Source organism: Ailuropoda melanoleuca, chromosome 4 (assembly GCF_002007445.2).
Source record: "Ailuropoda melanoleuca isolate Jingjing chromosome 4, ASM200744v2, whole genome shotgun sequence".
In the NCBI taxonomy this organism is placed as follows: Eukaryota; Metazoa; Chordata; class Mammalia; order Carnivora; family Ursidae; genus Ailuropoda; species Ailuropoda melanoleuca.
The window spans coordinates 70,122,803-70,136,579 of NC_048221.1; the positions used below are offsets into that span (position 1 = coordinate 70,122,803).

Sequence of the window (13,777 nt, forward strand, 5' to 3'; positions counted from 1 at the left end):
GGCGCAGGGGCCATGCTAATCTTCTCTGTATCGTTCCAATTTTAGTATATGTGCTGCCGAAGCGAGCACTGAGCCATTTATTTTCTTTGACATCAAGAGAGAGCATGGTAACTGTCTCTTGGCTTTTCTTCCCTCTTTATCCAGTCTAGATGGCTTTCATTAATACTCAGTTCTTTGGGACCCATAATTCCATGCCTTCTTCAGCCAAACCCCAATATAGATCAGTGTTGCTGTCTTGTCCACTTCCACATTGATCAAGCACCATGTGAACTGGAGCCAATATAAATCTGTGGTCTTTATTCTTCAGGGCTAACTTATTCTCTTCTTTTGCTTCTCTTTGGTCACATCCCCCCCCCCAAACTCCCTATTCAATAATGTGCTTCACAACAAACTTACCTTCTATTTCATTGAGAAAATTAGAGAGCATTAGACATGAACACCTCAAATCTCTCTCCCTGACATTCTTTCATTTATTTTCTTTCTCTTTCTTTTCTCCTGTCTCAGAATCTTGTGTACCTTCTGTGGCTTCAGGTCTTCACTCCACACCAGGACCTTGATATTTCATTTTGCCCTAGTTTCACAGAGTCCCAATTTTTGTCTTTCTTTTGGTTCCTTCTTGCCTACATGCCTCCCATCTCAAAAAAAAAATCATGTTTATTAGATAACAAATTATTATTGATTTGGGGGTATGAAATGATATGGTGGTTATCGAAAAAAACTATTGGAGATCCATACTGGAGTATTTATTGATAAAATAACATGATGTACATTAAAATATTCCAGAAAAAAGGTGGAAGGGGGTTCAAATGAAACAAGTTTGGCAAAATGCTGATGATTGTTAACACTGGGGAAAGGGTGCATGTGTGATCGTTATAGTGTTCTCTTTATTTTTGCTAATGTTTTAAAATTACCATAATGGGGGCGCTTGGGTGGCTCAATTGGTTAAGCGTCTGCCTAAAGCTCAGGACATGATCCCAGGGTCATGGGATCAAGCCCCACATCGGGCTCCCTGCTCAGTGGGGAGCCTGCTTCTCCCTCTCCCTCTGCCTACCTCTTTCTCTGCCTCTTTCTCTCGCTCTGTCAAATAAATAAAATCTTAAAAAATAAATAAATGAAAATTAAAAACATTAAAAATCCTCCTGTAGAATATACAAATACCCCAAGCAAGAAAGACTCCATACAAATATGTTGGAAAATCTGGATGAAGTAGTGAACATTGTAATAAAGTATAAATGGCCCAAATTGAATAGAGAATGAAATCTAAATAGGGGAATTTGCCAAATTTTATAAGAATAGATCATTTCAATCTTCTTTAAATGTCCCAAAGCATAGAAAAAGAAGGAAATGTCCCCAATTCAGTTTTTAACTTTTACTTTTTATTTTGGAAAATTTCAAACCTATGTAACAGTAGAGAAAATATTATGAGGAACATGGATGGTTTTGTTTTCATCTCCCCACTCCCACTGCTCCGTCAACATTGGATTATTCCGAAGCAATTCTCAGTCATCATATCACCTGATTCTTTTTGTGAAACATTACTTTGGTACCAAACCCCAGAAAAGATTGTACAAAACAGAGCATTTCATGCAAAAACTAGTAAAATCTTAGTAAACAGAAACCAGCATCACTTTAAAAGAATACCGAATTGTGACTAAAAGAGAATTACTCCAGGAAACCAAGGATGGCTGAATATTAGGGTGTCTATTACTACTATTTATTATCATAGACAGTCATCTCCATAGATGTGGAAAAGGCATTTGACAAATTCAACTTTCATAAAATAATGATAGATACTTCCTTACCATGATGAAATTTAATGGTGGAAATCTTTTTTTCATTGAGCATTTCATGTAATGCTTGGGCTCAGTGCTTTAGATTACAGAGTCAATTTATTTGATTATATTCTGTTCTCAGAAGAGGTAAAGACTACCCACTGTATGTAACAAAATGGTAGTTAAAGCCAACCATTTGTGTTTACGAACACTTCCTTTTAACCTTTCTTAATATCTATTATATTTAATCAGATTTTAAATGCATTAATTCATTAAACATTTACTGTGTCATTCTGTGCTGTGTAGGGAATACAAAGATATATAAGATTAGTCACTGTTCATATGAAGTTTATAGCCTGACGGATGCCAGATTGTTAATGTTCTGTATACTTTTTAAATGAATGCATATTCTGGGGCGCCCGGGTGGCACAGCGGTTAAGCGTCTGCCTTCGGCTCAGGGCGTGATCCCGGCGTTATGGGATCGAGTCCCACATCAGGCTCCTCCGCTGTGAGCCTGCTTCTTCCTCTCCCACTCCCCCTGCTTGTGTTCCCTCTCTTGCTGGCTGTCTCTCTTTCTGTGTCAAATAAATAAATAAATAAAATCTTTAAAAAAAAATAGTGTTGTTCAAGTTTTCTAAATCCTTAATGATTTTCTGTCTACATGTTCTCTCAATTATTACGAGAAGGATATTGGAATCTCGTGGATTTGTCTGTTTCTCCTTGCACTCCTATCAGGTTTTGCTCCATATATTTGGAAGTTGTGTTATTAAGTACATAAACATTTAGGATTGTTATGTCCTCTAGCAGAACTGACCCCATTGTCATAAAATGACCCTCTTCATCTCTCTTGCAGAATTCCTTGCTCTGAAATCTACTCTGTCTGACTTTAATGTAGTCACTCCAGATATCTTTGGTTAGTGTTATCACAGTATATCTTGTTCCATCCTTTTAAACAAAAACTGTTGCTATGAAGAGAATCAATATAATTCATGCAGAATAAATCTAATCATTTCTCACTTTGAATGTACCTTTCCTTTTTTAATTCAGACATGCCAGCTTTTCATAAATGCAGCAGTTGACTCCCCTGCGATTGATTACCATATATCTCTAGCCCAGAGTGCTTTGCAAGTCTGTCTGACACATCCTGAGCTCCAGAATGAAATTTGCTGTCAGCTCATTAAACAGACAAGACGGAGACAGCCACAGAATCAACCAGGACCGCTGCAGGTATATATTGATACATATACATGCAATTTAAAATGATGTTGTTTTCCTCACTGTGAGCATGATACATATTCAATATAGACATTTGAAAAATGCAAAAAGTATGAAAATGAAAAATAGCTATTAATATTTTGATGTATATTCTTTCCGTTTATTTATATATTTGTGTTTCTGTGTAAATGTGTATTGCGTACATTTATGCACACTCACTGTCTCCACACCACTGGAGCTGCAGTGTGCATACTACTTTTTTAAAAACTGTAGAGCATAACATTTCCCCTGTATCCTTCATCATTCTTCAGAAACATTAATGGTGCATTAAAATCAATCACTATACAGTTAGGTTCTTCCAATCATTTTTCTTGGATTAAATATCCCTACAGTAGACCTCTCTGCACCTAAACCCTGTGTACAAGTCCAGCAAATTTCTTTGAATCCATTTCTAGAATTTCCATATATTTTCATCAATGTTCAGTGTAATTCTGCTTTTAAGTCCTTTTCAGGTAAAAAGTGGTATTTCACTAGTGATTTAGGATGCATTTCTTTAACTATTAGCACAGCTGAGTATATTTTCAGGTGGCTTTTGGTCACTGATGTTCACTCTTCAATGAATGCCTGTTTTAATCTTTGCTTATTAACTCCCTATTAACTGCAGGATGAACCCGGAAAGTTCTTACCCTAGCAAATAGTACTCTCAGGGGATTCAGGTTTCACGGGAGTTGAAGCTTATACAATTTAAGCTTATACTATTACTAATGTGCTATTTTTTTTAAGTATGTTACTTTCACACAATTTAAAAGAACACAGGATCACATAAACACAGTCAATACAACTTTTCCCGGGCCTTGGAGGGCCCGTGCATGAGCGATGTTGGAAGCTTAAGCTTCATTTGCATTGAGGACCCTTCATAATCTAGCTCCAGAGGCCTCCTGTTTCTCCACTTAATTTTTGCCTCCTGCATCCAGCATACGCTGAAAGAATAAATACACCCCATTCTTCAGATGCACCGTGCCTTCACATGATCCTTCACCATGCACCTGTTGTTCTTCCTGCTGCCTGGATCCCCTTCTTTCTTCCCACCTGTAGACTTTACAGTTGGCCCAGGCAACGTCTCCGCTGTGAATTCTTCCCTGACTCCCATAGCAGTTAACTATTCCCTCCATTGGTTATACGTAAAAAAGAAAAAGATTATGCCATGGTATTGACCATGTTATATTGTAAATTACTGTTAAAATATATAACTCTCCTAAACTGTAGGTAACTCAAGACCAGAGACAGTACCTTTTCCCCCTCCTTCTTCATACAACATTTAAAAAATGATTGAAGTTATACTTAATAAAAGAAAAATAAAATAGAAAAGAGGATACAGAACAGAGCAAAGGAAAAACAAAAATCACATATAATCCCATTACATAAAGATAACCTCTGCTAATATCATTATACTTGCCCCTTATTTGGATATGTATATATGTATGTATGTGTGGGTAGATTGGTTTTGGTTTGGGGTATATGACTTTTTTGCTGTTTTTCAGTCTGCCTCTCCTCAAAGCCATTACTTCTAGTTCAGCGAACGAGTAAATACATAAACGGACAAAAACAATGCCGCTAATCTTTGAGGGTGATGTCAAAAGGACTGCCATATCTACATGACCTTGGGTTCCTCAACGTAGACAATAGGGTATACAACTAGATGGATTATAGAACATGGAATGTTTTTATGTTATAAAAGCTCTAAGCCGGTAATGTTTATGTGGAAGGAGCAAAAACCTGTGGGGGCTGAAAAGGACCATCATCATCCCTTTCCTCACAGCCTCTGTCAGTCACACTGGCTCTCACCGGGTCTCTGACTGCCAGGTGGTGTCTAACCTATGGTGCTTCTCTTTGCCCAGGGCTGGCAGCTCTTGGCTCTCTGTGTTGGGCTCTTCCTTCCCCACCATCCTTTCCTGTGGCTCCTCAGGCTCCATCTAAAGAGGAATGCAGATTCCAGGTGTGCAGAGAACTAGCCAGCTGAACCTGTTTACGTGGCTCTGAAAGTCGACAATAAGTCATAAGTATTTAGTAACCTGCCAGGTACATTTGCGGAAGAATGTGTGAAACAAATGTTGGTGCCAGAAGCCTTTGGTTCTCCTTTATGTGAGGCTTGGAAAGTATTTCCTTTTTTGTGTTAAATCTCTTCCAGAGGACTGCAATAAGAGCTTGAAAAACTGACAATATTTATAAGTGAAAAGTCTTTGTGCATTTCAGGGGTGGATGACTTAGCAAGAGTGGGTGCTCATTCCGTAAAAGCAGCTGTTTTGTTCCCTTCGTTTCCCCTGTTGCTATTTTTCTCTAGGTTGAATTTTTTTAAGTGGGAAAACTTCCCTGACGGTCTTCCCTCCTTTTATCCTTGTATGTATTTGAATTGCTTCAGAATTTTTACTCCCTTCAAAAGGACATCTAAAATCCACCCGTCAGTATGGCTTTCTTACAGTGGGACCCAGGGCACCCAGCCAAGGGTATCACGATCATTTTGTGCAACAGGTTCATGACTTAAATAGACTCTGGCTCTAAAACAAACAAAACAAACACAATGAAAGAGAAAACAACTTGGGAATAGTAGGAAAATACTCCCCAGTTTGTATTATATTTTGGGGACTCTGTGATAAAAGTCATGTGATTTTATATAATTAATTAATTATATTTTTAAGTAATCTCTATATCCAATGTGGGGCTTGAACTCATGATCCCAAGATCAAGAGTCCCATGCCCTCCTGACAGAGCCAGCCAGGCGCCCCAAGGTTACGTGATTTTAGTTGTAGTCACTGAAGAGCCCCTAGACAAAGGGTGGCATTTTAAGATTTATTCATTTGAGAGAAAGTGCACGTGCACAGAGAGGGGAGAGGGAGAGAGAGGGAGAGAGAGTCTTAAGGAGACTCCGTGCTGAGTGCAGAGCCCAATGCAGGGCTCGATCTCACAACCCTGAGATCATGATCTGAGCTGAAACCAAGAGTCAGACGCTTAACCAACTGCACCACACAGGCACCCCAAAGAGAGGCATTTTAAAGATTTAATTTTTAAGTAATCTTTACACCTAACGTGGGGCTCGAACTCACAACCCTGAGATCAAGAGTTGCATGCTCTACCAATTGAGCCAGCCAGGCACCTCTAAAGGGTGACATTTTAAGGTTTGCCTAGAAGGTACTTTATAATACAAATATTTAGAGGTATTATCAGTCTGCTTTTATAGAAATTATAAATGAGGGCAAATAAGATCTCCATCCAGCTTTTGCATTTATTTACCAGTGGTCTTGTTTAATGCTTAAGATTTTTTAAGACGGGCATGTTTTATAGGGTAAAGAAGGAAAATACGTTTTTGTTTGTTTGAAGCTGTTTTCTCACCTAGTTAGCAGTCAAGCACTAACCTCCATGTTCCTCCAAAGAGACCTCTGCTACATCATGTGTTTTTCCTGTTAGCCTATCCTATTTTATGCAATTGATTCCTTTGTATTTGTTAAGATAATTACTGTCTATTGACTATATAATGACTGGTAATTTTAAATTCATTTTGTAACTACAATAATAAAAGAAAGAGAAAGAATGCTTTTTGGGGAAGTTTGATTCAGTCAGTTGCAAAAGTAAAGAAACTAGAATTTGGGAAAAGTTGTAGCAGTTTAATACTATTCAGAAAGAAGAATTACCGTCAAAATTAGCATAAGGCATGGTAATGTACACCAACCTAATGTATTAGGTTGTCTTGAATTTATTTGTAGGCTTTATCTTAAGTTGTGTATTACAGGACAGAATTTGGAAAGTATGCCATTTACTGCCAGCGATGTGTAGAAAGAACCCAACAAAACGGAGATCGAGAAGCAAGACCCTCAAGAATGGAAATCCTTTCAACCCTTCTTCGAAACCCTTATCATCATTCTTTGCCCTTCAGTATTCCCGTGCACTTCATGAATGGGATATATCAGGTGGGTTGCACTTTCTGCCCCGATGAAAGCATGCCTGCTTCGCCTTGAACCCTATGTGTAGCCTCTGTGGAATAGGAAAATGAGACCGTCTACCTACCTCTGTCAGCAGCTGGCAGTGATCATAAGCGTGCAAATACATTACATGTCTTCTATCAGAACAGCTGAGTTTTGAAACAGTTTTGCTAAGGATTCACACTGAAATCCAAATTGAGCCAAGTAAGGGAAGAGCTTTACTGCCCGTATAATTCTGATAGAGAAAATCAGAAATACTTTGATTGAGTCCTTTCCCAGTCAGGGTACTTGCTAGGTGAGAAAATAAATACTGACAGTGGGTGTGTACAGGTTTAGTTTTTTCAAAGTCTCCAAGCCTCAGGAATTATCTGGGAAAACAACTCCAGACCTTCCGGCTCTCAGATCTAGGTGTTCACTTATTTTTTTAATAGATTTTATTTATTTATTTATTTATTTATTTATTTATTTATTTGAGAGGCAGAGCACGAGCAAGGGAAGGGCAGAAGGCGGGGGGAGAAACAGACTTCTCTCTCCCTCTTCTGAGCAGGGAGCCGGATGTGGGGCTCCATCCCAGGACCCCAAGATCATGACCTGAGCTCGAGGCAGACACTTAACTGACTGAGCCACCCAGGCGCCCCTAGATGTTTACTTATTAACTGAAGCAAACATGTTCTGAAGCTGGCAGCTGATCTTTGTAGCCACAGCTTCTTATCACAGAGTTCAGATATGTAACTGCATATTAAAGAAACAAACATTATTTATTTTTGTTTGTTTATTCATTTTTAATTGAAGTGTTGACACACAATGTTACCCTGCTTTCAGGTTTACAATGCGGTGATCCTACATTTATATACATTACGAAATGATCACAAAGAAAGTCTAGTTACCATTTGTCACCATACAAAGTGATTACAGGATTATTGACTCTATTCCCTATGCTCTGCTTTGCATCCCCATGACTGTTCAAGTGCATTTCTTGTTTACTTTTTTCCATTAGCTTAAAGATTGCATATTGTACTGTAGTTCTTGGTTTGCTTTTGATGGGTAGGCATGATATCTCTGCAAGATGTTTACGGCTGTCAAATGATCTTTGTATTTTGAATTCATGTCTGTTGGCTGAAGCCAAGATTTCTGAATTCTTACAGCAACCTAGCAATTAAGATGACATTAATTTTCTCCAGTAGAGCTTTGGTATGGGGGGAGTTAAAGCACCTAGATAAATATATGTTATTATATTAATCATGCATCAAATATGCCGTCTCCCCCCTGAAATCCTTCTTGAAATTTAAGTTTGAAATGTACATAGTTTTTTGTTAAGAGAATAACTTTGTTATTTCTGCTTAGGTAGTTGGATTTGATGCATCAACCACAGTAGAAGAATTTTTGAACACTTTGAACCAGGATACAGGAATGAGGAAGCCAACACAGTCTGGCTTTGCATTATTCACCGATGATCCTTCTGGCAGGGACGTAGAGCATTGTCTTCAAGGAAACATTAAGGTGAAGCCAACTCCTTTTAAGAATGCAGATCCAGGGGGCGCCTGGGTGGCACAGCGGTTAAGCGCCTGCCTTCCGCTCAGGGCGTGACCTGCGTTATGGGATCAAGCCCCACATCAGGCTCCTCTGCTATGAGCCTGCTTCTTCCTCTCCCACTCCCCCTGCTTGTGTTCCCTCTCTCGCTGGCTGTCTCTATCTCTGTCAAATAAATAAATAAAATCTTTAAAAAAAAAAAAAAAGAATGCAGATCCAGCAAACAGGGAAGAAGCTACTTTTTGCTATTTGCAAAAAATTCAGTTCAGGAGGTTTCAGAAATTTTAAGTCATCTAATCTGCACAATAAAAAAAATTGTTGAAGTCATAGAATTCTTAAACACAACCTGCACACACACAGACTCCATGGTAAGACAGGAGAAAGATTAGTAATAGCAATACTACCCTATCTAGTAGGGTAATAAGAGAGGAGGTCGGGCAACTCTAATAAAGTAGCTTTTTATTGTATTCATTCACTAGGCAATACTCACTTACCTGTCATGGGAGCTGGGCTGGACCTTGTGGGGAATGCAGAGGGCCAGAAGTAGTTCCTGTCCACCGTGAACTTACAGTTTGTTTGGGGAAGAGCAGCCGTATACGCTGATAAACTTAAGCCAGAATTGAAAGTGATAAATGATTTAAGAGTCCTGTGAACGTTCCACGGAGGTTAAGTTCAGCACTGGAAAATAGGGAAGAGCTGAACTGGACGTCGAAGGACGGGTGGAAAATGGGCCCGTGGAAATTAAGAGGGAATTGCAAACATAAGGAAAATCATGAACAACGATGGAAAACTGGATGATTTTTAAAAAATCTTTTCTAGGTCGTAGTAAAATGACTTTAATAAAGTTTGCATACTGCAATGGTAACAAATATAGAATACAGACCCGTAGGAACCTTACAGGAATGGGCCTCTTACTTTGCAATTGAGGAAGCGGTAGCCCAAGAGCGAAAACAATTTACACCCAATCACACAACTAGAACTGGGTCTGGACCCTTTGCTTACTTGATATGGTCCTTGACTGCTCTTGGGAATAAGCGCCTTGTTGCGGGGTGAAGGTATTTCTGTGATGTGAAGATGAGAGAATGGAGGCAGAATAGGAAAAAACATAGGATCAGAAGTAATAGATCCCACAGGTTTAGAGGACATGAAATGTCAGTACTTTTCTTCGAACTACCAAGCCCAACACTTGCAGATCAGCCTGTTGGGGCTCCAAGGGGTCCCACAGAACACTTGTCCTACTACTATTCCACAAGCTCCTACGTAGTTCTTAGGAATGTTGGTTAGTAGGTGTGCTACCCGCCTCCCCCCACCCCCACCCTGCATATGTGGCTGCCTATTTCGAAATCTACATAAAGGAATGTCTTTTTCCCCTCAGCTCCAGGTATATCCTATTCAGTTCAGCACATTCAAATGTAAATTTTTGAGACCCGCATTCCTAGAGCACTGTTGTTAATAATTAGTCAAGAAGATAAGCTAGTCTTTTTGGTTGACTTGAGCTTGGTAAATGCTAGGGGCTTTGCTGAATAACTGCTTACTGCATATTTTTGAAAACTTTTATTTATAATGTTCTAGATGACCTGTTAAAAAAGCAAGCAAACATTTATTTGATACCCGAAGAATTTTTTTTCTTTCCCAATCAAAGAATCTTAAGATTATATTTCAAGTTGCTTTGAGATAACCTCAGTTATTCCAGTCTTTATAAACTCAGAAGGTGGAAAAGTTGCTTCTTCAGTGACTAAATTATGAAAAAATTCCTGGAATCTTCTTGTTTCCAGTCTCATTCAGTCTTTCATTAAGATTCCTTTTTGAGTAAAAAATGTATGGCCACAGTCCAAAGTTAATGGGTGTCCAAGAGGATAAGTGGACCAAAGAGCAATTTATAATTAAATCTAAAACCAGGAGTGCACAGAAGCTTAAAACAAAAGACTTCAGTCCATTTGGTTTGATCACGTTAATTGGAAATTTTTCAGTCTGCAGACATGCTTCATGCTTGTCTTCAAAAAAATGCTGATTTGAGAATTGCTCTAAACCTCTGTTTTCCACTTCCCTTCTAGATATGTGACATTATTTCTAAGTGGGAACAGGCCTCCAAAGAACAGCAGCCTGGAAAATGGGAAGGTACGAGAACTGTTCGTCTGACTTATAAAAACAGGTGTGTAATGCTGTATCCAAATGTCAAAGTGTGAGTGTATCCTTAAGCTCAAATCCTGCGCCGACGATTTCCTACTGAACAGCCGTCCTAGTTATGTGCATTCGTTTTTCTGTTAAAGGAAACTCTAGGAAGAAACTGTCACATAAAATTTTGTTTCTAGCTCTAGTCTCTTCAAGTCATGAATGGGTATATTTTATAAAAATTTGCATTTGGACAGAGATTAGGAAAAAACTGTAAGAAAGAATAGCTGCTTTCTTAAGGTGGTCGCTAGGTGGGTGAATTTTTTCACTTTCAATAATTTCTTTAGCATTACATTTTTCATAAAGAAGATCTGTAGTAGGAAGAAATATTTTGGGGGTGCCTCGCTGGCTCAGTTGGAAGAGCATGTGACTCTTGATCTCAGGGTCGTGAGTTTGAGCCCCATGTTGGGCATAGAGATAACTTAAGTAAACAAAATCTGGGGCACCTGGGTGGCTCAGTCGGCTAAGTGTCTGCCTTTGGCTCAGGTCATGATCCCGGGGTCCTAGGATGGAGCCCCTCATCAGGCTCCCTGCTCAGTGGGGAGCTTGCTTCTCTCTCTGCCTGCCGTTCCCCTGCTTGTGCATGCTCTCCCTCTCTCTGTCAAATAAATAAATAAATAAAATCTTTAAAAAAAATAATACAACTAAAAAAAAGAAAAAGAAGAAATAGTTCAAGTCTTTTAGAAGTCATATATTCATAATCATTTATTCTCATTCTTTCATATTCTTTCTTTTTCTCTGCAATTATTGAGCTTCAGCTATGAGCCAGGCACTCAGCCAGATGCTCTGGATAAAATGGTAACAAAAGCAGACACAAATACAGTCCCTGAACTTTTGAGTTTACAGTCTAGTGAGGAAGACCACTGTTAATCAATATAATTCTAAGGAATACATAATTATACATTCAGTTCAATGAAAGAGAAGAGTTTGGTTCTGTAAGAGCACATAGGAAAAGTGTGACCTAGCCTGGAGGCATCAGGAGGCTTCTTTAGGGAATGATGCTTACGCCAGGGTCAGAAGGGGGCTGGAAGTGGACTGTGGAAATGGGTAGAAAAAGATATTTCAGAGCCTGTAGAGGGAAGCTGCTCAGAGGGTTTCAGGAACTGGGAAACAGCCAGTGGGCCTAGAACACTTATCTTCCCAACAGATACATTTTTAATATACTTTGGCATATGATCAGAAACCAGATTTTCTTTGTTTGTTTCTTTTTTTTTTATTTTCCAAATATCTTCTCTTCTTCCATGTATTAGCAGAAAGTAGCACATAGTAAACAGTGTTCACTGATTAGGTGACATTAACTGTACAAAAAAATAAAAAGGTATTTTGCTGATTTTATGTGGATCTTCTACCCCATAAAATAAGGAATCTAAAATATCAGACCAGAGAATTACTGGTGGAATTACTGATTTAATAGTTACTTCTTTCAGAGGGCAACTTTAGGAAGATGTTCACAGGCCTAAAACTGGAGTGTAAGAAGTAAAGACGCTATAGGACATAAAGAATGTGATAGCCTTTGATCCAGTAGGGATTTGTTTTTCTGACGATCTGCCCCTCAGAAATACCCACAGATGTGAATGAGAGTATTCCAGTACATCCCGGTATCTTCTTTACCATCTATTTTATAACAGTGAAAAATAAGTGTTGGGAGGGACTTCACATGTTTCTTAATAGGGGAACAGTTAAATAAATATGGTACCTTCATATTGTGGTCTCCCCTCACACAGTCAGCCACTAAAGGCCACTGTTAGAACAGATTCCTTTGACCTGAATAAACGGTGGTCATGAGCCATTGGAGCTTCTCTGTTCAGGGGCTCATGAACTGTGGTGATTTGCAAGAGTTCTGAGTAACAAGAAGGTGATTGTTAAGCTTTGGTATCTAAGCTTAAAATCATGCTCCCTGGAGATAAGCAAGTTTACTTAGATAATGGAAATCTAGCAGGCTCTACTCCTGGAGGAACCTGTTTCCACTGATGGTGGCCTTTATCAGTGGTCCTTTGGTGACTGGCAAGCATAGCAGTTTGGAAGAATGGGACCTTCCAGATGATTGTTTTAGTTCTGTGATTGCTGGAGCCATGGTTCTCAAAGTGCGGGCCCTGGACTTGCAGCTTCAGGATCCCCTGGAAATGCTTTAGAAATGCAAATTAGAGGCTACTGGATGGCTCAGTTGGTTAAGCAGTTAAGCCTCTGAATCTTGAGTTTGCTCAGGTCGTGATCTCAGGGTCATGGGATCAAGCCCAGCATGAGGCTCTGCACTCAGCATAGAGTCTGCTTATCCCTCTCCCTCTGCTGTTCCCCCCACTCCCCCCCATCTCTAAAAGAAAAAAGAAAGAAAGAAAGAAAGAAAGAAAGAAAGAAAGAAAGAAAGAAAGAAAGAAAGGGAGGGAGGGAGGGAGGGAAGGAAGGAAGGAAGGAAGGAAGGAAGGAAGGAAGGAAGGAAAAGAAAGAAAGAAAAAGAAAGAAAGAAAGAAAGAAAGAAAGAAAGAAAGAAAGAAAGAAAGAAAGAGAAAACCAAAAAAAAAAAAAAGAAATGCAAATTATTAGGGCCACTTCAGACCTACTGAGTCACACAGAATCTCTGGTCATAAGAAGTCTATGTTTTAACAATTCTCTAGGTGATTCTTATGCGTNAGAAGTCTATGTTTTAACAATTCTCTAGGTGATTCTTATGCGTGCTGACTTTTGAGAAGCACTGATCTGGAGGTCCCCATTGCTGCCCTGTCTCTTAATCTTACCTTTTGTGGAACAGAGCCAAGTCTTGGACCTGACCTGCCATCTATCTTTATGGAGAGAGGTTCAGGAATTCTCATTTGATTTTGTTGGAACTAAATGGAATTATTTCCATGTGTAAGACGATTCTTAATAATGCATACCTTATGAATGCTTAATACATGCTAAATCTGTCTGTGATGGCTACGGTTGGAACCCAAATTAAGTTTGGATGAAATGGAGAAAGGTAGTCTTGAAACACAGATAAGAATAATACTCCAAGTCTAGCAAATGCCACTAGAAAGGACAAAGAGAGTTGTGACTAACACATAATAAAAACTGCCTTGTCCAAAAAAAAAAAAAAAAAAAAACCCCCATAAAATTTTTTTTAAATTAAAAAAAAAAAAA

The 13,777-nt window shown here is 39.0% G+C and overlaps 1 protein-coding gene and 1 pseudogene across 5 annotated transcripts in view; one reads left to right on the forward strand and one right to left on the reverse strand.

Annotated features, from left to right (window-relative positions):
* Positions 1-13,777, forward strand: part of PLEKHH2 (pleckstrin homology, MyTH4 and FERM domain containing H2) — a 108,396-nt gene that overhangs the window by 71,958 nt on the left and 22,661 nt on the right. For 3 of the 5 annotated variants that reach the window (XM_034659063.1, XM_034659064.1, XM_034659066.1), the window contains exons 20-24: positions 2,820-2,999; positions 4,886-4,983; positions 6,772-6,949; positions 8,306-8,461; positions 10,546-10,643. In XM_034659063.1, the coding sequence (XP_034514954.1) occupies positions 2,820-2,999; positions 4,886-4,983; positions 6,772-6,949; positions 8,306-8,461; positions 10,546-10,643 (710 nt within the window). The remainder of the gene's footprint in view (positions 1-2,819; positions 3,000-4,885; positions 4,984-6,771; positions 6,950-8,305; positions 8,462-10,545; positions 10,644-13,777) is intronic. The other 2 variants (XR_004624856.1, XM_034659065.1) reach the window with 2 other exon arrangements.
* LOC117802091 lies at positions 2-69 on the reverse strand (annotated as a pseudogene).